This window comes from Parasteatoda tepidariorum, chromosome 1 (assembly GCF_982258835.1).
Source record: "Parasteatoda tepidariorum strain Cologne lab strain chromosome 1, Ptep-v5.0, whole genome shotgun sequence".
In the NCBI taxonomy this organism is placed as follows: Eukaryota; Metazoa; Arthropoda; class Arachnida; order Araneae; family Theridiidae; genus Parasteatoda; species Parasteatoda tepidariorum.
In genome coordinates, this window is record NC_141755.1 from 15,239,816 (window position 1) to 15,266,275 (window position 26,460).

General features: G+C 26.6%; 1 protein-coding gene across 1 annotated transcript in view; it reads left to right on the forward strand.

The window, feature by feature from the left end:
• The window catches only part of LOC107456412 (ribosomal protein S6 kinase 2 beta), a 37,848-nt gene extending 16,417 nt beyond the window's left edge, over positions 1–21,431 (forward strand). Inside the window, exons 6-19 of the mRNA XM_016074266.5 lie at positions 1,766–1,845; positions 1,945–2,051; positions 3,232–3,409; positions 3,502–3,572; positions 3,662–3,750; positions 3,836–3,976; positions 7,325–7,434; positions 8,459–8,587; positions 12,127–12,234; positions 13,326–13,484; positions 14,120–14,352; positions 17,216–17,333; positions 18,751–18,888; positions 21,057–21,431. Of these exons, the coding sequence (XP_015929752.3) occupies positions 1,766–1,845; positions 1,945–2,051; positions 3,232–3,409; positions 3,502–3,572; positions 3,662–3,750; positions 3,836–3,976; positions 7,325–7,434; positions 8,459–8,587; positions 12,127–12,234; positions 13,326–13,484; positions 14,120–14,352; positions 17,216–17,333; positions 18,751–18,888; positions 21,057–21,176 (1,781 nt within the window). The 3' untranslated portion in view covers positions 21,177–21,431. The remainder of the gene's footprint in view (positions 1–1,765; positions 1,846–1,944; positions 2,052–3,231; positions 3,410–3,501; positions 3,573–3,661; positions 3,751–3,835; positions 3,977–7,324; positions 7,435–8,458; positions 8,588–12,126; positions 12,235–13,325; positions 13,485–14,119; positions 14,353–17,215; positions 17,334–18,750; positions 18,889–21,056) is intronic.
• The last annotated feature ends 5,029 nt before the right edge of the window (positions 21,432–26,460 follow it).

The following is a 26,460-nucleotide window of genomic DNA, read 5'->3' on the forward strand; positions in this document are numbered from 1 at the left end:
ATATTGTCTTTCTTCATGGTGTATAGCATTTTTAAAAAGTGCTTAAATATGCTTATTTTCTTTTTATAAAAGCCCTTAAAGGTGATTTTTCTATGGGGTGTTTTTAAAAAGGTCTTAATTTCCCCTTTTCGAAAATGAGATTTCTTTGTTTAGCATGTCGTTTTTCACTGCATATTATGCAAAAGCGTTGTTTTCACATTGTTCTATTCAACATTTTTCCAATTCATTCAACCACAATCCATTTCGCTTACTGTCGGTTCGTAACATATGATAGCGCCAATCATGTTACATCCACATGTGCATTTATTGAGCTGGGTTCGGTGAGATTCTTGCACTCTCATGTGCAACTCTACTGCTTTCTGTAAGATATTCTCAATTTCAGGCTTCATTTTCCACCCTCTGAAATCAAACCGAAAAATCTCTCGATCTTTTTATAGTGGCTAATATAATCAAGAAAAGAATTCTTTGTCAGGAACTAGTTATTTTATCATAATCATGATCATGATAAACTTGAGTCTTTGAAAATTATTTTATATTTTTTTAATATATATAGTGCTTAAAAATATTTTTTGAGTGCTTAAAAGTACTCTAAAGGTGCTTATTTTAAAATTAAAATTTAATTTATTTTTAAACTAATTGAGCAATCATCACCAAACTTCATGCTTAGTCTGTTTAAGATGCAACAACTAAATGCTGTAAATTTTAAAATTGTAGCTCAAAAATTGAAAAAAAAAATTTTAAACGTCCCTTGTACCCTTGAGATTTGGCCACACACCCTGTTCTTACATTATTTTTTTTTTTATTCTGAATAATAGTCTTACCAAAAACCATTTGTTTACCTAACAATGTTAATTGAGTGTAGTAATTTACATTTCTTTTAGCATACTTTAAATCCGAAAATAATTTTTTTCACTGAATTAATACTTATGTTATTGATATCTTAATTAAAGACAATAGTTTAAAAATGTTAACATTTTCTTTTATTGTATAATTTTAATTCTTTAAATATAAATTTAAACAAAATAGTCTGAATTGAGAAATGAAAATTAATTCAAAAATAAGACTTTTGAATGTTTATATCACAAGATCTGTTAAACTGTCATTTAAAAGTCTGTAGCTTTGGTTAATGTAAAAAATTTAATAAGAATTTTGTGCAAAACAAATACAATTTGTTTAAGCATTTGCCAGATGGAAAAAAAATCTCTAAAAATAGAGTCAATAAGAAATTTAAACTTCTAACTTCTCTGACTTTTTATTTTTTGGATTGATATTAAAGTATTTGTGGATTGGAGCAGCGTCTGTCCATACTTTTTTTCTTATTTTTGTTTTACAAGAAAACACTTAATTTTTCTGTTTTAACTAATTAATTAGCATATTTAAGGTGGATGCTTCAATCCATTAAGGCCACATTTTAATAAGATATAAACTTTTGACCATTAGGTCAAATTTGTTCTATGATCTGTTTATTTTATTTTGCATTTTCTGATTGTGTTTATCATCTAATAGGAGTATTTAGTTTTATGATAAATAAATGTAACATTGAAAAATAATAAAAATATAAGCTATTTATAAATCCTCTAAGTTTCTGGCTTTATAAGTGAAACAGACTATTCAATACATATAATTTATTAATAAAAATTGATGATGTTCTTTTACTTGTAAAGATGGATAAATTTGTTTGTCTTGTCTTAATTGAAATCTTAATTTTTATAATAAATTTTTGTGATCAATTTCTTTTTAAAATTTTTATCAATATTTATTTCAGCTTTTCAAACAGAAGGTAAACTGTACCTTATTTTAGACTACTTAAAATGTGGTGATCTATTCTCCAGGTTAAGCAAAGATGTAAGTAAAATATTTAACTAGGGGAGATTTTTTTTTTTTTTATTTATAAAAAATTAATTTATAGGGTAATTTTTTTTCCCTTTTTTTTTTTTTTCATAGGTTATGTTTACAGAGGATGATTCAAAGTTCTATCTTGCTGAATTGGTTTTAGCTCTTGAGCATTTACATAGTTTAGGAATCATTTATAGGGACTTAAAACCTGAAAAGTAATTTTATTCATTTTTCTTTCTGAAATAATAATTTTTTTTATTACAGTAGGAGATCTATATAATGCAATTATTTTACAAACTGCAATTCTTCATAAAACATATTAGCTTTATGGGTGTAAATAATGAAATTTGCCGTTAAAAAATGTTTAACAAAGCCAAATTTTATATGTTTTTACATTATTTGTTTAATTATTTTCTGAGAGTTTAAAATTTCTTAAGCTAAACAAACCAAAATTGATTAATTTGATTTGAAAATGTCAATTGTTTTTCTTATTTTAGTTATGAAATAAAATGTGTCAGTGTTTGTGTGCAACTACCAACTGTAAACTTCTGTTAATTTCCTGTTAATGTCTATATTTAAATAACATGCACTTTTTACTAGACTTTATTATAATTTTCAAATCCATGCTTCAAATACTCTACAATTGATATAAAATATTTCATTTTAATTATTCATTTCTAAATCATCTCATAAAGACATGGTTATGCAGAAATTAAGAAAATTTAGTCACTGGTTTGAAAAACCAGCAACTGAAAGATAATGCTAGTCTGTAAACATTTTTGTTGGTCTATTTACATAAACAAACAAAAAACAAAGCAACATACTATCATTTACATCAATTATTTCTCCATGGGCCCACTAATATTTATTTTATGGTAGTCTAGATTAAATTTTAGTTGCCCCAGATCAACGGAAACTGTAAGATATTATTACATCACTCTTAAAACTTATATACTGCATCACTTATTTATCCTTATAAATGTTAAGATTCTACTAAATACACAATAGTTGATGTACATTACAATTTTAAGCCTTTAAGGATTTTTTTTCCATCAAATCATTAAACTAATAAAGAAAAAAGTTTCTTTTGTGGTTCTGTTGAGTGCATGGCATCTGAGTTGTGAAGGTCATATTACTGGTTTGATAATTTAAGAAAACCCTAAACAACTATTTTAATATTTTATTATGCTTGTAACTGTTTGCAGACTGTGTTTAACTTAATACAATAAGCTCCTGGCAGTTTAAAAAAAAAATCGAATATATATTTTTTGACTATATAAGAGTGAGGAACCTAAGCAAACACTGTCCAAATGAAAAATTAAGTTATAGTTAGAATTAGAGTTATGAATTCAATTTGTTAGAAAATTGACTATGTTTAATATATTTCTCTTTTAGTATCCTTTTAGGAGAAGATGGTCACATTTGCCTCACTGATTTTGGTCTGTGTAAAGAATCGTTAAACAACGAAAAGGCTTTTTCTTTTTGTGGTACTGTTGAGTACATGGCACCCGAGGTTGTGAGTCGTAAAGGTCATACTACGGCTGCTGATTGGTGGTCATTTGGAGTATTAATGGTAAGGTAACATTTCCCTTTAATGATAACTTTTTATAATGGTATGTAATAGTTATTACCAAAATAGTTTCTGTTATTAATTGTTTATTGCAGTTTGAAATGCTAACTGGGTCACTTCCTTTCCACTCCTCAAATAAAAAACAGACTATGGATCAGATATTAAAGTAAGTTCGGATTAAATTTAAATAACGGGTATATATTGTTTTCATAGTTTATTTTTAACTCAATTATATTATTTTTGTATATAATTTAGAGCTAGATTACAGATGCCTTATTACCTTAGTGAACCTGCTCAAAGTTTGCTACGCTGCCTATTCAAGCGCAATCCAGACAATAGATTATGTAAGAATTAATGTTTCCTTTTTTAAATGTTTATTTGTTTGTTTGTTTTTTTTTTTCGAAATTTACTAATTTCATATTTTTTCAGCAACTGGTCCTGAAATGCGAAAACATTGTTTCTTTGCTGCCATCGATTTTGTTAAACTGTATGCAAAGGAAGTTAAACCACCATTTATACCAGCTGCTCCTCCGAATATATGTGAAAGAACTACGCAGGAAGTTAATGCCGGTAAATTACACTTTTCATCCATAAGATAATTAACTGTTTTTAAACAATAATTTTATATGTATTGAAAAATCTTTGAATTGTATTAAGAAATCTTTTAGACGTCTTACTGAAATAAATAAATTGGATTTGGCTTAAAAAAAGCATTAAATAATTCTTTGAAGATTTGAAAAGAAATGAAAACTTAACTATATTGATCAATGATATAGGATAAAATTGTAATGTTTTTGAATTAATAAATTTCTGTAACTCGATAATTAAAATGTTTAATTGTGATTGCATTGTGTTCATATAAAACACTGTTAGAACAAGTAAGTGAAAACATTGTTTTGTTACTTACAATAAGGAAATTGAATTTAATTTGCTGTAATTTTGTTTCCTTCATTGGTTAATTTTTAAATAGTAAATAATTTTCAATATATATTAAAATTAATGTGATTTTTATATACATTCCATGCACAGTACGCCAAAAAAAAGAACCACCCTGAATAACTTTTGATCTAATGATCTGATCTTCACATTCTAGGATGCATTCTTGATGGTTCAAGTGGGTGACCTCAATATGCTATTTAAATAATGCAGATAATATTTTAAGTTACGAAATCATATTCAAGAACGTACTTTCTCTATATAAACTTACCTTTTTTTCCAACGAATTCGGATTTCTGACCCCCAAAACATAAGGGGTAGCCACAATTCGGAAAATATGTTCCCCGTATTTGTGTCAGAAAAGCGATCAGAGGTGATGAATGTTAATTTTATTTTTGAGTTTTTGTCATATCTCGATAACTTCTTAATCAAATTGAAGGATTTTTGCTCACAATTTTAAAAAAAATTTTATTCAAAGGTAATTCCATGCAAAAAAAAACTTTTTAGAAAATATTTATTTTTTTATTTAATAATAGTCAAAAAATTATGATTTGTATAAGATATACAAGTTTTTGCATCATTTTAAAGAATAAAATTTTAAATGACAAAATACAAAGTTTGAACAAAATCAGGGGAACAATTTATAGGAAATTTATTTTATAACTATCTGTTTTTTATAACTTATGTATTTTATATGTATTATATAACTTATTATATGTATTTTATAACTTATACTTTTATAACTTATATATTTTTAACTATATGACTTTTTTAAAATTCGATTTTGCAGAAGCTATTTGACCAACTTTGCCATGTAAAATTAAATACTTTTAAATGATGAAAAAAATTTTACACCCTACAATTCAAATTTTTTTAACTATTATTAAAAAAGGTAATAAATATTTACAAAAATTTATTTCTTTGCCTGAAATTATCTTTGTATAAATGAATTATAAAATTTTATGCAAAAGTTTTTTATTTTGTTGGAAAAGTTCTCGAGACACCCAAAGTATACCTCCTATATTTTGGGTGTCAGCAATCCGAATCCATCAATAGGAAGGTATGATTATTCTGAGAAAGTAAGTTTTTTTGTCTTGTTTTGTAACTCAAAATATTGTCTGCGATAATTAATTAGCATAGTTAAGGTCACCCCCTCGAACCATTTAGATTGAGTCCTAGAATGTGAAGATTGAATCATTAGATCAAAAGCTATTCAGGGCAATCTGTTTTTTATTTTGCATACTGTACATGTATGTGTGTTAGAAAGTGTTTAAAGATAGCGTCTAAAGTGTGTGGTAAAATACAACATAATGGCCTTAATCTTATTAAACTTCAATGTAACTAATTTGTTTAAATATTATGTTTAAAACTACAGCTCTTTAAATCTAATTATTTTATTTATATCATTATAAAAAAGTAAACAAAAACCCTTAACATATTTCCTTGTTTTAAATTCAAGATTATTTGTAAAGATAGTTTCAATTTGTACTCTTACCATCAAATAAATAAAATAATTGGTGTTACTGGTTTAAAAATATGCTTCTAAAAAGGAAAATTTAAATTTTTAAAATTTATATTAACTTTTATAAACTCTGAAAACTAATCTGATTCATTCTAAAAATTTCACTGTAGTTTATAACGTTTTAAAAATATTTATACTTTTCTTCACAATTTTTAATGTATTTGATATGTAACTTTTGTATATTGTATGGTATATTACAAGGTGTCAAAAAATTATCCAACAATTTTTAAAATTGAAGAAATTTTGAAGAAGATTTCATATTGGAATTTTATTGATAGCTTTCATTTGTTTTCTGTACCTGAATTTATTCCAATGCTGTTTTCAAAATTAAAAGGAGATTGTACTAAATAATTGTGCAGATAGCGATGTACTTAGTAGTTTCGCAGATAGCGTTATTTTGCTCCCTGAACTGGAATATTTGTTCTCACTGTATTTCAAAACTGGCTACAAGTTTATCAACAGATGGTGCTGCCAAGTGTAGTAAATTATAAAACTGTGGTGATGTTCAGTTCATCACCACACACATTAAGATAAGAATACAAATGAATAACAATTAAAAATAATATACTCTTAAGGAAGATAACAAGATCATTAGAATGATCACTAATTACAAGGTGTTAAAACTATTTATTTAATATAGATCATTTAAGATATTTAGAGTTACAAATTTTGTTCCAGGAAGGCATTCATTCCAATTAATAATAGGTACATAAAAATTTTAACATGAAATTATACATTATGAAGCTGCACTGCTAATTAATAAATAAATAAATAATTATGGGGTGATAGAAAATTTTATAATGTAACTTAGCTGTTGAGGGTCCTCATATCTTTGTATCTTCTCCTCAGCTCTCCAAAACCATGTGTGTCATTTCCTTTTTTCTCACCTCCTCTAACCAAGCCCCCAAAGCATACTCAACTCTTATTGGCTGTTACCACCATCACAAAATAAGTAGGGCTATACTTGCTATTTCTTTTTTATTTTTGGCTAAATTATTTAAGGGCAGGTGAAAACTTATGAAAGAGAAATAAAACTTTAAAGTAATTATAGCAATGCAGCAAAGATAAAAGTAACAAAACATCATAAAAGCAATACCACAAAACAATGTGTTTTGCAATATGTCAGACCATTGCTACTGAAATCTTTGCTTGGGTTTCTGTTAATTTTGTCTTCAGACTGCACCACATTGTTGTTAATTTGAAGGTATCTTTTTTTATAATTTCTTGCTTAACATCATGCTTTGTAGACACACTTTGTGTTATCGGTTTTAAAATTAGTGATAAGATGGTTATTTTAACAGAACACAGCAGACTCTACATTTCTATCTCAATTCAGTATTCATTTTTCAGATCATCATTAATTTTTAGTACCTCTTGTAAACCTTTGTGGTAAATATTGAAAAAAAGACAATTCTTATTTTGTAACTCATAATTTTATAACTTATGAAATTATATTTCAGATTCTCCTGGTGTACCAGCTAGTGCTACTGCTCATGAATTGTTTAGAGGTTTTAGCTATATTGAGAGTAACTTGTTTGATGGACATGAAGTTTCCAATATTTATAACAGAGTATGTATTTTATATATCCTGGTTGATGTATCTGTCATCTAATTACAATGAAAAATGTATATTGAAGTATTTTACATTTTTAGATATAACATTAATCATTTGAAGATTTATGTAATGTAAATTCAAGTTATATCATTAGTTTCGTTTAAATGCAAAGAGTTTATGTAACTGATGTACTTAAGATATTTTATCTTTTGCTTACTTAGTAAATTAATATCATTCACTGTAACTAAATTTCATAAAGTATTAACTTAGTCATAAATTATTAGCAATTTTTTTTTAAAAAAAAGAGGATGTTATAAGGACTATTCAAATGAAAAGTAGACACAACAGTGTCAGAAATTCTGCATTAACAGTGCAAGAGTGGTAATTACATTTATTCATTTTATCTACATCACCTATAGATTCATTGAAAATCACTGTCGCTTGCTTGCACTGGTCTTGTAAGTTTTGATATTGATGTCTGTCCTTCACAAAAACTTTTACACCATTTTCTCACAACTTTTTGTTTTAGACGGTTCTTACCAGTAACAGTTATCATTCAACAATTACATTACAATAGCATTACATAAAGCTATTGTTTGGCTATGGGATCATCCACTTATAGCACAATTTTATATTTATTTTAAAGCCCTAAAATAAATTTACTAGATAGTTGTATAAAATATAAGATGCACTTTATAACCCTTTATGGTGATGCTATAATCACTGTTTTTTTACGTCACAATTACACTGATGGACTTTTTATTTGGGCAACCTTTATATTTAGAAGAGTATAAAAAATGTTGTTTTAGCCATTGCTATTACTTTTAGAATTTAAGTTTTAACTCACCCCAGCAGATAAACCTTAGAATATTTTATGTAAGAAACTTTAGGTGAACTACAAACTTCAGCCATCTTAATCAAAGTTAATACTAGTAAATCAAATAAACTAGTCTAATCTAATAAATGGTGTAGTTTAATAGTAAAATTTTAATATGTACTTCTGAAAATGTTAAGGAAATAATCTCACTCTATTTATTAGGTTGAATTGCAATTGTGTAAGACTTCTTTTTCAAAGGAATATAAAACACTGGAACCTATTGGAATGGGAGGTTTTTCAATATGCAAAAAATGTATACACATATCTACTGGAAAATTATTTGCTGTTAAAGTAAGTGTTTTGTTTAATTTCTTCTTAAGTAAAATTGTTTAATCGCTCTAATATCTTACTCTTTAATTTTTCTATGTAAACGCATTTTCATATATACTTTTTAATATCATACTGTGAAACCTCTCGCAAGAAAGACCACCTCTATGTAGCAACCATCTCTATTTGCGACCACTTTTGGGAGGCACAGACTTTTTTCTATAGACCTTGTGTTGAAGAAAACCTTTAGGAGAGACCATTGAAGCCTCTCTTAATGACCAGGAAAACATTTGCACCAAATGCGGAAAAAGTCAAATAAGGAAACTCTAAAAAATATCCAAAAAAAATTTAACAAAACAAATAAGTGAATTAAAATGTAATCAAAATATTTGTGTGAGGCTCTTATTTAAAGAGCTCTTTTTGACGATACAACCTCATGTTGCATTCAGAGTATACTAAGGATGCTGCTGTCAATGATTTACTTTTAGAGGCGAAAGTTAAATTTGAAAAAATATATATTTTTAGAAAAAACAAGCATCTCAGATAATCAAACCTTTTCTCATCTTTTAAAGCTAATTTTTATGATATTGAATTAAATGCAAACTTAAACAAAAAACGTAACTGCTTTATTTATTTAAAATAGCTTCATCATTCATAATTGGTAAATTTGTTTTTACACATAATTATATCAGTTGGGATCATTTTTATAGACCCTTATAACTTTTAATCATCAATTCTTCAATTCATGACCTCAACAGAAGAAGCATTTTTGCACCAACAAAATGGCACTGACTAAAATTGAAATCATTTGCAAAAAATTCATGTGCCTTCTGTTATAGTGTTAAAAATATTATTTATTTTAATAGGGTGTTTAAGATTAGATCTTAGTGAATAAATATGGGAAAGTTTAAAGAATAATATTATATTGGAATTTTTAAAGAATAAAAATGAAAAAGATCTTAATTTAAATCGAAATCGACCTAAATTTTAGGGAAAATGTTAAAAAAGATATAGTAAGGGCTCGTGATCGTAAGTAATAAATTTAGTGGTTGGTACAGAGAGTCATGCACAATAACCCTCATAGGCTCTTGTCGATCATTTTAGGGAGAAATAAAAGGAAGGTATTAATAAAGAAGTAGTAAAAAGAAAATAAAAAAGAAGGAAATGATGTATAACAATAATTTTAAAAAAATGAGAGGGAGGGTAAAAGACAAAGAGGGAACAAATATATATATAAATGCAGACGCGTAATGAAAAGAAGTACAAGTATTTTAAAAATAATGATATAAATAACTACTGAGGTTGTGCTCTGGAAAAAAAAAAGAATCAAAATGTAAAGAAAATGAGTTACTCAGCCATAACATTGAGCAACCCTAAAGAGAAGTCAGGAAGAAAAATTTAATCATGTCTCAAAGTGAATACATACCAGAAGATGATGGGCAAAAACAACTTTTATTTTACAAAACATTACAGCAAAAATTAAAGCATATCTTTAACAATCGCATTGCGACCTTGCGTAAATCGATAGCACAAAATAAAATAAGAACTAAAAGAATAAAATTGGGGGGGGGGGGAATGCTGAATCATCAAAAGAAAGAAAAAAGAAAGTCGAATTTCGTAACAACAGAAAAATTTCTAATTAAATTCACCAGGGTAAGAATTTATAAAAGGAAAATATGTATCTAAAAAAAAAAAAAAAGAGTCCCAGAGGTTTAATGTCTCGAAAAATGGTTGTGAAAAGTAGATTTTAAGGTAGGTTTGAGGAAATTGACCAATCAGGGAGAGCCCTAACTGCAAGAAGGGAAGCCCCATTAAATACAGGGTGGCCACTCACCTGGAAAACCTTGAAAACCTGGAATTATCAGGGAATTTTTTTTATACTGGAAAAAACCTGGAAAAATCAGGGATTTTTAAAGAAAAGCTGGAAATTTTTCTTTGATGATTTTTCAAATTTCACTAATTTAAATTATTTGCTAATTTTCTTAATTTAAATTATTTCATCCATTATACCCACTTTTTTTTAACGGAAATGTATCGCCAAACAGTTGAAATATCATCAACTTAGCGATACTTTGCTTGCATCAAAATTTGCTCCATTATAGTTCTGTTAAACTAGAATGCCATATAAAATTCTTCCACGGTTGCTAAACAAATGTGCAAACTTTTGACCGCTATGGGAATTTAGGTAAGATTCTGGTGGAAAAAGGGAATTAGGATATTAGCTTCTGTTTTTAAATTTTGTCCTTGGGCTAAATCCATTTATGGCTCAAGTTTGTTCCGATGCTTTGGTGGTTATTTTTTTTTCTCTATTTTGACAAAATATTTTTGTATTTTTAACTTTATAAAATTCTCCAAAAATTAGTTGGTTATAATTTTATGATAATGGACTTTATATCGCACTCTTTTTCTGAAAGCTTTTCTACTCCTATTCAAAGAAATCTGTGAATTATTTTTTCTGAGCAAACCAACCAATCACACAGTTTTTTACAATCACTAACAGCAATGTTTGTCGACAAATTTTTAAAATTGTTGCATTAATGCTAATTTTTTCTATTTCATTTTAACCTCTTATAACATATTTTAATTTTAAACAAAAAAGGCTCCTTTGTTGGTCAATATATGATTTTTGATTCAAAATTTTGTGCCAAAGCATTAAAAAATAAATAAAAAGTCTTGAAAATTGTCAAAATAAATTATTTTTTTCAAGATATGTTAAAAAAATAACATTTTGAATAAAATATTTTATAATATAGACACTTTTCTTGTACACATCCTATACTTTATAAGAAAAAAGAAACAAAAACCTGGAAATTTTAAGATTTTTATCTGGAAAACCTGGAAAAATCAGGGAAATTTGAAATCTGATTTGAGTGGCCACCCTGAAATACAACAAGCTGGGGAAGAAAGGAGAAGAATGATGCAAAAAATCAATTGGCTAAGGAGTCAAAGACTAAAACTTAAGTAAAGGATAAATAAAATTAGATGGCGTTTAAAAGTGAAAAAAAGTTGGAAAATGGTTAAAATTAATTATTAAAAAAATCATTGAACTTAAAAATTACAACAGGAAAACAAATTAAAAAGTAATTACATTAATTTAAAGATAAAAGTGAAAAATAGAAAAACCATGTTAAAAAATGTCGCAGATCACTGGGACACCTTCGATACTGTGGAACTGTGGAACAGACTGATCGCACCCGAGAGGTTTCCCTGTATTCAACTATATTTTAAAGACTCAGTTGTACTAAGATATGTCACTTATTCCTATTACTAATAGTTTATGTATGATACGTTTAAATATAATGAATTTAATATTTTATTAATATTTCTTCAAGAATTATTTTATTTTAAATTTATCATTAGACTAAACTCCATAATTTTTTTTATAATAACATTAATGAATAAATTAATATTTATATATTAATGTCATGGAAACTCAACATCGAAACTATGCATATTCAGCTATTTTTTATCAACCAGAACAGTTTTTTAAGCTAAATAAATAATGAAAACATTTGCCTACATATATGTTTATATTGTTTTGTAATTTTTTTTGTTTTGTTTAGGAGATAAATAAGAATGCGGTACAGAAATCCAATCTTAGCGATTGCACTGAAGAAATAGAAATTTTATTTCGTTACGGCAAGCATCCAAATATTGTTACTTTGTATGAAGTAAGTTTAAAAGAAATTTTAAAATATTTTATTTTATTATTTTATTTTATTATTTTTTCTTATTATTTCTAGTGTTTATTTGATAAAAACTAAATTGTTCTAACATGTATAGAATTTTATTGAAATTTGTTTCGGAAGGAGTTCAGAATTTTAGTTTCTGAAATTGAGTAGGAATCATATCTAAAAGACCGAAAATATCAAATGATTGATGCTTGAGTTTATAAGCAGCTCCATATCAATATCCTCTCTTTTTGACATCATTAAATGTTTTTTGTTACAACCCCAGTTTGACGAGTGCTGAAATTTCTTAAAAATTGTTCAACTTCAGAAACCTTTAGCCATCTATTTGCACTATTAAATATAAGTTTGGTGGATTTAGTTTGAATTATATCCCATTCCGGCCCCGGTTGAGATAAGCTGATTTGTTGGAGTCTGATTTCCTTGAAATTAATGAAAAGAATTGGAGATCAAAGATATAAATCTGAAATCGTTGTGGAGAAATCTTCTTTGGAAGCCATTGGCCCACATTGGGCTGCCTGGCCAACTATGATGATGATGTCCCATTCAGAAAAATTATAAAGACTCTTGAAAAAAATCATAAATATGCTGATGCAGCTGAAGAGAATGTCACGGACACTTATGTACCACAGCTGTCAGAAGTTTTAATCCTTCTCTATTACTATTTTAATGAATTAAAAACTTTTTGCTCGCATAAGACTTATTTATCTAAAGATAATTTCATACATAATATGATTTTTAGGATTATTTACTATTTAATTCTGATCAAAACATTTTGAATTGTAAGATACTACACATTTTTACACCATTTGAATTATTTAGTTTTAAATGACAATACTCAAGATTTCATCTAAATAATTGACTGAATAGTTTCATAGTACTAAAAATTTCTATATAAAAAAAAATCATTTCTGAAAAACTATTTAGAAAATTTTATTCCAAGTTTGAAATTTTGTGATGTGATTACACAATGTATAAATGTGTAACAACTATTTATGAAATATTTCATTATGTGATGAATACTTTGAAAAAAGGCATTTTATTAATGAATTCTTATCATTTTAATGACATAGGTGTTTGAAGATGAAAAAACTATTTATTTAGTTATGGAATTACTAAATGGTGGTGAATTGCTTGATAAGCTGGATAATCAGAACTTCTACAGTGAACGAGAAGCAAGTGCCATTTTTGAAATTATTGCCAAAACAGTTCTTTATTTACATGATAATATGGTAAGAGCTCATGAAAGGCTTGTGAAATTTAATTTTCTTATGTTTTAAACACTTACTTTTTTTGTCCTACTTTTCCTCCAATTTTTTCTATTGGCTTATTCTTCTTATTTGAAGAACTTCGGCCAGACGAACTTGTTGTCTCATAGTTAAAAGTCTGAAAAAAATGTAGTTTAAATTTTGACTCTCGACATATCTGTTTCTATAAACATATTAAAATATCTCCCACTTGTTTTATTTTTACCAAACTTACTGGTTATATATGCATGAATATAAAAATTCTCTACAATTTTGTAGTTTAAAAAAATTTAAAAAAGAATGCACCATACTTTTTCGAAGGAATTTAGATTAGGAGCTCGGCAGTACTTGTCCTTTGGACAGTTTTCACTGGTCGTCCCTCCTTGTTTGAGTATAGCCATGATACTGTGTCCAAAATAAATGTTAATTTTATTTAATAAATTCTAATATTTTGGTTTTAAAACTTTATTTTATTACAATTGAATTTGTTTTAAAACTGGCTAAAAATAATTTACTTTTGGAATTAATGTTTTTAAAATAGTATTTTGGACTTGATTTTAAATATTTTGTAGTCACTATTGATTGAAAGAAAGTTAAATGTAGGCTTTTTTGTGTTTTAGGTTGTCCATAGGGATTTAAACCCCTCTAACATAATGTATGCAAATAGTGACCCACAATCATTACGCATAATTGATTTTGGATTTGCCAAGCAAATGAAAGCAGAGAATGGACTGTTGATGACACCTTGTTATACTCTCAATTTCGCTGCACCAGAAGTTTTAAAGAGAAAAGGATATGGTGAAGCTTGTGATGTTTGGAGTATGGGTGTTATGTTGAGCATAATGCTTACAGGGTATGTTGTTTTCCTTAGTAAACAGAAGTAATGTAACTAAAACTTTTTTATACCTTTGCTTTATATTAGTTTAATTAAATAAGATTAAAATTTCTTTTAACATGAGGATTTTAAACTTAGCAAGGGAAACTGATATCATATGTATGTCAGTTATTTGACATGGAACTGACACATACTTTAGAGCACATATATTGTTTTGCACTTGTTTGTTTATTTCTTAATTGTCGAAAAAAATTTGGATAGTAATTGGGAATTTTCTAAAATTAGCGAGAAAGAAAATTTTGAATTGTAAAGTTATTATTAATGGCTCTCTTAAATTTTGTCAATGTTGTTATAATATTATAATGTGATTGCTGATTTCAGCCACTATAACTAATTTTATCCTTTTATAGATAAAATTATTTTTTGAAAATAAATAATAAGTACTTTGGTTGAATTTTAGCACAGTAAAAAAAATAATACATTTTAAAAGTCTTCACTGTATCTAACATACCTGTCAAAGGTGGTTATTACTTTAATAAACAATTTCGTAGACAATATTTTGCTAAATGATATTTTTTTAATTAGTTTTTATTTAGACAAATACTAGGACAAGTATTTCATCTTCTACAAAACAAAAATTGACCCGCAATAAAATTTTTCTACTTTTTTTTTAAACAAAGATTTGAGTTAGTCACTGGAAAGAGATTTTATTTTTCCCTAAAAATTCTTTTTTATTGAAAAGTCAGCTTTAGCAAACTTCTTTATCAATTAAAATCTTTATTTCAATCCAATTTTTTCAAAGTATTTCTTATTGAGTAGTATAATTTATCTACTCGCAATTTTCATACTTAAGCATCTTGCATTTATGATTTTACTCCTGAAATGATATTTTATGATTGTTTTCTTTAGAAATGCTGATACACTGTAAATTGTAAAATCCTCAAAAAAGTAAAAGTTGTCATGTGCATTTTTGCTACAAATCACAGCATTATATTTGAACTATATATTTTTCAGGAATGCTTGATCTTTTTTCTTTTTTTTTTTTCGCTTTACTAATCTTTAAAATTAAATATCCATCTTTAAAAATTTAAGATTTTAAAATTAGGCTGGAAAAAAATATAATTTAAAAGCATTATTTTCACAAAAAAACAGTTAATTTGCATATTGTTATAAAAGTATTTTTAGAGAATATTTTATTTTATTACCGTCATTGAACAACCAACCCAGCTTTGGGTTTTCGACTACTAATTTTCAACACCATAGCCTTGTAATTTTGAACCAAATCCAGAAACACCTGGATCAAGTATTGGGATAAGTTTGCCTTTGTGGAGGACCTTTTGATGGAACTAACTGGCATTTGCAGTACATGAAAAGGAAAACTCCAACCCATGATGCATGAGCCGAGTGCGAAATTCATATCAACCATCCATCGCTGGGGTCGAATCCTAGCGATGGTCTAATGATTGATCACCTCATTGGAATTCGAACACTCTATCTCTGGAGCCACTCTGGCTCTTTTAGAGAGTATTGTAATGAAGTATTTATTAGTAAGTTTATCAAAGAAGACAAAAATATAAAAGAGTAATCGAAAATGATATGCATAGAAGAGACATTGGCTTGTATTTTTGTATTCAATTTTTCAATAAAATGTGGAGGAACTCTAAGTCGTCCATCGTCAACTTTTGTCACGTAACCAGATAGAAAACACAAGAAATAAAATCTGAATTGCCAGCTTTGTAAATGTAAAAATTCCCATAAATCACGTTTGGAGTTATCATGAAGGCCATATCTTCTGCCTCTGTGGTCATTTCTCCCATTGAAGTCCTAATTTAAGCATAAATCTCTCTAAAATTGGCAGCTGATTATCCTTTACACCAGTAGTTTTAAATTTTTTTTTCAGTTATGGGACATTAAATAATTGAACTTTTTTCAGCAAATATACTTTATAAATAATAAAGTATGTAAAAACAGTTGTGAGTATATTGACCTATAAAAGTCTACCTTATTTTGAAAATATTTAATAAGAAGAATGAAATTTTTCATTCCTAAACTTAGGTTTTCTATCTTACAGTTGAATTCACATTCCTGGATCTAATTTAGTTTTAAATTTATTTTGGGGATTTACATATGAAAATGAAACAAATAAATCAAATTGCTTATTGAAATGGTGTTTGGTGGAAGGGTAAAACCCTTCCACCAAACACCATTTAGCAACTGTTGCCCTACACAACCTATTTGTAGAGACTTACAACTATTGTCCACTTAAAGATAGAGTTTCGATTGGTGGTTAGCTTTGTACTTTTTTAAGGTTGAAAGTCATGCATTGTATAAATCTCCTCAAAACTCTTGTTCATGCCTGAATATTGTGTTTCTTGAAACTAAACGAAGCAAAGACGAAATCTTAAAAAAATCTTTTTTGTACTATATCAAGTAATTTTTGAATTTCAAGATGTAGCAATCTTTGTTTTTGTTAATGTTAAAGATTACTTTTTATGAATTTCTTGCTTTTTCATAAAAAAATTTGTGATTTGCGGGTGAGATACTGTTTTAGAATTATGCATTCATGTGTAAAAATTATCATTACTTTTTCTATATCCTTGAACAAAACAACAGAAAATTTAAATTAACATTATTTTGTGCCACAGAGCTTATACCAGATTAAATATTGACATACAATTTGGCAAATCATATGCCGAAATTTAATCTGGCATATTTGTTTATAGTATCAAAATCGATTTACCTTATTAGTTTTTATTTGTATTTCTTATTGTTTTCTGTGTATTAATTTAAGAAAATTAAATTATAATTTTGGGTAATATCGAATTAAGGTTATTGGGAAAAAAATTTAACAAAGTATTTTTAATAACTAAAATTTTTTTAGGTGCACTCCTTTTGTTAAAGGACCAAATGAAGATATGAACACAATTTTGCCAAGAATAGAGCAGGGACAAATTAGTATGAATACTGGTAACTGGAAAAACATATCATTTATAGCAAAGGTAACAATAGTTGTAGCCGTTAACTTTACCCTATATTGTATTTCATGTGAATTTTACTACAAATAATTCATTTTTATCACCATTAGTGATAAAGCTCTTGAAGGACCCTAATCTAATTTAAGACTTTTCTCTATTATCCACAATCAGTTATATTTTTTTAGTGAAACTCTCAGTCTCTTCATATTTTCCTCATCTTGATCTTTTCATCATGTTCTGCTTAAATTCAGTCTCTTTGCCTGACCTATCCTTTTTTTTTAGGCTTCTTTTTCATTATAAGAATATTTGATTCCTTATGACATTCAAAGATTTGTTTTTATTAATTTTATTTGGCAGCAGTTCTATTTAATTCCTAAAGAAAAATGTTGTTCATTTTACAATTGTAGCTCATTCTGCTCTTAATATTTTTCTCTTAACTTTGAGAATGTTAAAAGTTTGAATACAATAGAATACAGATAAATTATTAAGCATGCTAATCCAAATTAAACATATTAACTAGTATCACAATAGGACAGCGTAAGAACTAATGTTGAGATATGAAGTTTAGACTGGATTGAAAGAAGAGTTTAATAGCTCAAGACTGAAGCACGTTAAATCTGTCGAGTTGCAAAACCCTCCATGTTCCCATAAGAAATCAATACCGCTGGGGGTACTAAATTGGAGATTGATCATTGTCTGATTCAGGTCAAAATTACGATCTATGGGTGTATGAATGAGTCTGCCTTATCAACGGGTGTGGCAGAAGTCGAATTCTTGGCCATAGATGTCGCCATTGGAAAACAAGAACAATCGCACCTCTCTGCCTTAACAGGCATACAGAGAGAAAGTAGCTCAAGAGACAGAATTAGGTGTACTGCGCCAAACTTAAACAAAATTAAATCTCCTTAGAAGATATTCAAAAGAAAGACAGATAAATCATGTTAATAAAAGTTTGAAGTAGTTTAAAAATCCTACTAATTCTGAGTGGTTTGTAGTTTGTATTCAACATCAAACAGTGTACAATAACAGTCTCTTTGATTAATCTGTATTGTGTGTAAAAAACCTGATAGATTGCTTTTATTTTGAATTACTATGAAGTTGTATTAAGAGAAAAATTTGATATAAACTATTTTTTTAAAACTGTGCAGTTAAAGTGTTAAAATTAGCTATATGGAAAATTACTGAATTTCCTGATATTTTTATAATGTGTGATTACACTCATGCATCATTAAAGCAGGTTTCTCTCCTTGAAGATTGTAAATGGTGGATTTTTTTTTTTTTTTTTTTTTGTATTGCAAAAAGACAAGATTGTTCTCCTTTTGTAAATGGCCACTGTATATATGATATGAAAAATTATTAATTGTTAAATTAAGTTTTTTGTTGAGATTCTTATGTTTGAAAAAATATTATTAATTTAAAATAAATAATTTTTATATTTTAGGAATTGATCCGAAGAATGCTAATTACAGATCCTAAATCAAGGTTCACCCTGTCGGATGTTTTGAACCATGATTTTATTCGAGCTAGACATCTTTTGCCTGAAACACGAATTACTCTAGGAGATATTGCTGCAGTTAAGGTGAATTTTTATTGTTATTTTATTAAGTGATTAGTTTAATTGTTGGAAAAATTTAACATCGTTGCTTGAGGGTGTATTTAGTTCTATTTCTTTTAGTTATTCACAGGGTTTGTATGTGCCTTACAAGTACTTGAGTATTTAATTTTGCTGAAAAATAGTTGAGCAACTAAATCCTTATTTTATGTTAAAGGTGCTTAAAAGTTCATGCATTGTTTTCGAAGAAAAAGTATGTAAGAAATTTTACATTTTATTACTTTAAAAATAAAAATTCTGAATTTTTTTTATTTATTTGATGTCACGACATATGAATTTAAAATTTGAGTTTTTTTTTTTATGCGGTCGATTTCATTGTAAATCAACATCACTTTTCGATTGTTTTTTTAGACATTTCACCTGGCTTTTGGAATTCCAATGTTTTAAATTCGTACGATGTTATTTAGGCGTGATTTTCAGGTTTGAGAAATGAGTATTTGTTTATTCAAGGCACGGTTTTGGGCGCTTTTGATTTTATTGTGATTTCACAGTGGTTTTTTTGGCTATTTCCACTTTTTTTTTCAACTTGTTTATTAACACGTTTGTCTCAAAAGGATTCTAATTTCACACTGTACAATGGTAGTTATTCTGTGGCCCCAAATTTCGTTATTTTTATTGCACTGTTATTATGGAACAAGAGTTTCAAGTTTAACTTATCACTTTTTGAGGCTTCTGATTCACATCAATTCAATATTGAATCCATGTCATTTTCTTATTGTTTTTTCATCCATTTCAACATATATGATAGTCTTTTAGGCAGCTAATAATAGTTTTTACAGGTCTTTACACATTGATTTTAACACAATTACAATGTTGTAACAAAATGCAAATTTTAAATTTGAATATTTTTCGATGCCCTTCATTCTGTTTTAAATCCACAGTTTCTTGATCATTCTTAGAGACATTACCTTGTGGTTTTTCAAATTCCAATATTTTTATAATTGCGATGTCATTACGACACGCTAATTTGAGATTTGAGTAACAACTATTTTTTAATGATTTATTTACAAATCACTTTTGGACTTGTTTATATTTCGTGATTCCACTGCATTTTTTTTTGTGATTTCTACTTAATTTATTTATTTTTGATGTATTGAGTTAGAAAGGATTTCATAAAAATTTCACACTTTGTGGTGATAATTTTTTGGGCCCTTTTCCCATGGGTTCTCAAACTCTGATATTTTTAATATATTATTAGAACTTGCAAATTTTAAATTTTAGTTATCACTTTTTGCATGCTTTATCACAAGTTCGTGTTTTCCAATTGCTCTTTCCTCCATTTCAATAGTCTTCTAGGTTCCGATATTTTAAATTAATACAATGTTAATACGACGCACGAGTGTTGAATTTAAGTAATTATTATTTGTAAATATTTCTTTCAAAAATCACTTGTTGTCACTCTCAATTCCATCATGATTCCAAGTTTGTTTTTTTATTTGACCCTTTTGTCTTAATATTATGTTTTTAAAATGTTGTAAGAAAAAGTAAGTTACAGAAACTATTAAGTGGAATGCGAATTTCATGTTTAAGAAGGCATTTGTTTGGCTAATAAAATTACTCATTTGTGTTTTTTGCTTTAAAAGCAGGAAAATAAAATGCCTCAGTTTATAAGTGTAACATAGTTGACAAAAAATTCTTTTAAAATCTTTTTTTCTTTCCCTCAAAAATATTTATATACTTATGTATATAAATAAGTTCTTCTAAGAAGGAAAACTTCTCTTCTAAATAACACAAAAAATTTTAAAGGGTTTTAACCTTTGTAAGTCAGAGAAAGGATGTAAAATTGAATTTTTAAGTAATATATGATTATGAGCACCTTTATTATGAATTATTCTGTATTTAATAAGTGTATAAAGGAAGAGATGAAGCAAATTTGTGATTTGTTGCTTAGTGAATTGACAAATCAGCAATGTTGTGTCTCTAAGTCACTTTATAAATAGATGCAAATTCACTAAAATTGGCAAGAAGATTATGAGGTATTTTTAACAGCCACATTAAATTATTTTTATTATTTATTGAAATAAAGTTAAAATAAACTACCAAATGGAGAGAGTTTTAAATTCTTGCTTCAAATTGATTCTTGCCAATGTTTTGTTTTTATTTATTCATTTATTTTATTTTTTTAATTTCTATAGGATGGGGCCAAAATAACTTATGAAGCAAAGAACATTGAACAGAATAAAATGATCAAATTGCTACCTGTTACAGAATCTGAACTAGCTCAAAGAAGAAGAATGAAACAAAGTGTTGTTTAAGTGCCATAATTTTATCTTTTTATTTTACAAAAAAGTGTCCGAAATGCTGCCATTAAAAAAAATAGAAAGAATAATACAAAAAAATAATTCTTTCATTTTTTTACGAAATATTCCTATATTAATTTTTCCGGTATTTTAAATTTGAAATGTTTTAGTCATATTGATTCAGATTTTTTCTTCTTTTTTTCACTTTGAAGTATGTGTTAATTAGTACTAGATTTGTTACTTTTAATCCCAAACATTTAAATGTTTTGTCGTTTTTTTTCTTGTGTATAGTTGAAATATTGTTCATGGTCTATTTAGACATTTTTATATGTTACACTTTTGTAAAAAAAAATTAGAAATAATAATATTAAGACATTTAAAAAATGAAGTTTTGTATTTATACATGGGTAACAGCTGTTACCTATATGTAGATAATTTTTATGTTTGCTTTTTTCTTCATTATTTTATACATTAAAAATAAATTTTGAATTAGGAAATACTTTATTAAAATTTGAAAATCTAAAACTAATTTGTACATAATTCTTTCTTATGACATTAAAAATTATAATTTTAAGAATAAATTAATTACGATTCTTAGATCCATAACTTTGAATTTTATAATATTTATTTCGGTTCTTTTAAATATTCTATATTAAATATTCCAAATTTTTTTTACACAAAATTTAATTTATTTCGTAATCAGTATTAAAAAATTTAATGTCTTTGTTTTGCAGTATTTCCTATTTTTATACATTATTTCTTTTTTTAAAGTTTTTTTTTATTGAAAAGGAACCAGAATTTTCACTTTTACAATAAAAATAGATTTAAAAGCATATTATACTATATTATGGATGCATTTATATTAGGCATTTAAAAAATATATTTATTCAACGAATTTTCCTAAAGTATTTTTGTACTGATGAGTAAAGTAATTTTCAAATTTTATATTTATAAATAAGCTAGTAGTAGAAAAATAATAGATAACTGAAAAATTATCTTTATAGTTGAGCTTCATATATTATCAATTCTGCTATACACTTTTAAAATAATTAATATACTATCTGTTTAGTTAATAAAAATTAAGACAATAATTAATCATTTATTCTTAAATGATGTTCTTGTCAGATGAACAATTTTTGTTAGTGATGTAAGATGAACAAACCAGTCTTCAGTATATCTGTCTACTATTTTGTCTATGAATGCACGTTTTTAATTTTTTGATGTCAAATCATCATTCCATTATTTACTATATTGATTAGATTTTATGAATTGTTGATAAATGTTTTGTCTTTTTTCCCCCCTAAGTCTGTGATAGTTCATTCTTAATTGTGTCCCAATTGATGTTGAAGGTTTTTCTTATGAGTATGTAATACTTAATTGTGTTCGTTAATATGTATGTTTGCTTGTCATTTATTGTTGAATGAACTATAATAATTAAGATTGTGTTTTATATACTTTTTATTATACATATTGTGCCAAGCATTGTTCTGGTCCACCAAAATTAAGTCAACAATCTTGAAAATATACTTGTTTCTGCATTTAGTGTATAATATGTGACCTTAAAGTAAGTACTAAATTTGTAAACTTTTGCTGTAAAATTCTTATTTTAAGATTTACTTAATGTGTGTCAAAGGTATGAAATTTCAGATTGTTGATGGTTTGGTGTCATTTCTGTATTCTGTAATGGTATTGTGTTTTTATATTTATTGTATTCATATATTTTGTGTCTGTATTATATTTCTTTTTATGTTACACTTAAGCTTAAATGTCTCAATTGAATGTGTATTTTATTATAAGAGAGGACATTCAGAAATAAATAAGACTAAACTAAAATGTGCTTGTTGCATTGTAAGTAAAATGCTCTCTATAAAAATTTGTGATTAATTTATTATTGTGTGTAAAACTAAATCTTAGATTCAAAAAGTTGCTCAATTTACTCCTTTGCTCTCTATCTCTGCATTTAGAAATATTAACAGAAATTAAAACTTTTAATAATGTGTAATTTAAAAATAATTTCATTTAAAGAAAATTCAACTCACTCTATTAAAATAATTGAATATATATATATAATGTATGTATGCCAAAAAATAATTTTATGAAACTTTCAGAAATAACTTGCATAATGACTATTTAAAAATCTAGACTAAAATAAAAGGCTAATTAAAACATTTTTGAAAAGGAACTATGATAATGCATAATTTAGAAGTTATTCCAGTAAACAAAAATTTCATAACTGAAATAAGATAAAAAATGAAAACAATTCTTATATAAGTTTTTTCTTTAGGAAAAGAACTTGTATAATGACTGATTAAAAATCTAATCTGTGTAACTTGCATATTTAGTTATCAGTAAATTGCTTAAATTTACTTGAGCTTATTTAAAAAAAAGTACTGAGCTTTAAATTCATAGAGGATATTATCATTAAATTGTAACTAATATTTTTAGCAATGGAAGCAAAATACTTATCTCTTAACGCATATTGAAATATCCCTTATGTAATATGAATTTAATTAGGATTATGTGGCATTGTTAAAATTAAAATCTCTATTATTGTAACTTTATATGAATATATAGACACTAGATCATGGGAGCCTCTGGGTAAGTTTCCCACCGTACTTTGTTTCCAGTATAGTAAACAATATACCAATGTCTATTACAGCTTCTGGCATTCTGTAATGTATAGTTCTGAAATAATTACTTTTTTAATGTTTAAAGAATACAAAATTTAAGTACATAAAAACCTATTTACACATACAAATATTCCTGATAATTCCCTATATCCCCTTATTTTTATGTTGATGGCTGCTAAGCCTGAAAGTACTTATTTCTTGTAGCTTTTTCCTTGTAAAGATTTCTAAATGCCTGTTAAAGTTCAAATTTTTCAGATGGAATGCATTATTTCTTTGCCTTATAAATAACACTGATTTTGATTGCAGTATGTAACAAAAGGACACCATATTTTAATTTGTAAATATTAATTTACAAGAATAATGAATGCTATTTAATAAAATTGATATGGAACTGAATAAAAGTTCTAATTTCCATGTTAAAGATTGCCAAACTTTTAGTATAATTTGATGGTTTTTAATTAAGGTGTTTGTTTGTAACTTATTTGTGGGGGTCCTTTTTAAAATTTTAAAACGTTTTATTTCTCAACACACAATCTGAGAACAGAGAGTTTGAAAATATGGAAATATTTATTTACGAATTTTCGTTTTAAATTAAAACTATTCCTTTACAAACATTCTTAATTTTTCTTTTTAAAGAAATTGAAATTTTTAAAAAAAATCATTTTCATTGCTTCGTTTCTATTGTTTATTTGTGTTAAAACTGTTTAATAAAGCAATTTTTTTTCCTAGTAATGTAGGTTTTTTAAATGTTATAAGAATTTGTTTAATTATTAATAATCTCAACTCACATTCTACATTATAATTGTATATGATGACCCTGGGTAAAAGAAAAATAATAATAATAATTTTATGAGAAATTCTTTAAATTTTCTGTTCTAAATTTCTTACTAAATTTGGAAAAATAATTCAGATGACTTAGTTTCATAAATCTAAAATTATTTGCTAATCAAGTTATATATATTGGCATTCTTAGTAAGCACAATTTTTTAGATGTTATTTTCTATTCCTTCTACTATTATATCATTCTAGAATTAATGCAATAACTGCTGCTGAACAAAATATATAATCCACCCTCTAATATTAATAAATTTTTCTTCCTTAAAGAAAAGGATAAATATATGCTGAACAAAATATATAATTCATTCTACCGATCTTATTGATGAATTGTTCTTTAAAAAATATGAAATTGAATTGTTTAAATTGATAAATCTATTTTTACAATGACTCTATTTGTGAGTAAAATTTTAATCTGTTACTATTTAATATTGTGTGCCTTACAACTATCACATTTATATTTATAAATTTAAAAGAAAGTTGTATAATTAAAATATATTTATTAAATTCCAAGGTTGTTTTATATTCAAATTGCTTAAACGTTAATAAAAATATTGAAACTGTTGCAGTTTTATTTATTTATTTTATTTTAATCATGCATAAATCTAAAAGCTTTCTGTATTTTCTTTACTTTGTCTGCTTTCAAAAGGATGTGAAAAATTATTTTTCTTACTGCAAATTATTTTCAGTTGGATATTTTTTTTTCTTTTTTTAAATTCAAGTATGAATTAGAATGAAACATTATTCATCATAGAATTTTCCATTGCAATAATATTTTAACTTTCATTATTAATTTTTAGTAATTTGAAGATAGATATAGGAAAAGTTAGAAAATTTTCTCAAAGCCTTATGCTTAATTTTTATAAAATAATATGAAATGAAATGTCTTAGAAATTTGATAAATCTGACAGTAAAAACAGCCAAAATTTTAGCAAAATCCTCCCCTCCTCTTCCTCAAATTTGTGATCTGAATTCAACATCGATTATACATATTGGAAAACTAATTCTGAAAAAGAAAGCAAATTAGAAATACATAAAGTAACATTGAAAAACATTTAATTTTGTAAGTATTATTCTTTTTTTTTTTTTTTTTTGAAGCCCACGTTTCAAATTGCACATTTCCTAGTGGTGCCAACTGTTGCGATTTATCCGTAATTATTACAATTTCAAAATTGCAGTCAGGCGGTTGAGTAATAAAAATGAAGTTTAAGAGCTGTAGCTGTTGCACTGTTAAAATAAGTTTTTTCTTCCTGTTTTATTACCAACATGTGTAAATTAGAAAATCTTCTATTCTGGTTATTTTGAAGCCCACATTCAAATTGCACAATTCCCAGAGGTGCAAACTATTGCAATTAATCTGTAATTATTACAATTTTGTAGTCAAGGTTGCAGTGTTACGGTTGAGTAATAAAACTAAAGTTTAGAGAACTCCTGTTTACTAACTTAACTGTTCCTTTCTTAACCTTACCTTGGTATACCTTACACACTTGCTAACCTTAGTACAATGTACAATACCTTGAAATTGTACTAACTTAAATTTTGTTAATGTTATGTCTGTTATTGTACTTCTAATTACCGATAGCTAGTATTGAAAATATACTTATCCGAAATTGCTAGTGGGCCTGTTAACACATACAGATATAACATTGTTGAAAATTTTTATACATTGGATTTCTCAGTTTTGTTAGATTTAATAATGCTAGATTATTTCTAGGCCAGGATAGCCTGGTTGAGCCCATGTTCAAAAGGTCGCGAGTTCGTCCCTCGCTGGCTGAAGTCTCTTGTAAAAAAAATAGTGACCGGTACACATTAAATCTGTTGGGTCACAAAGTCCT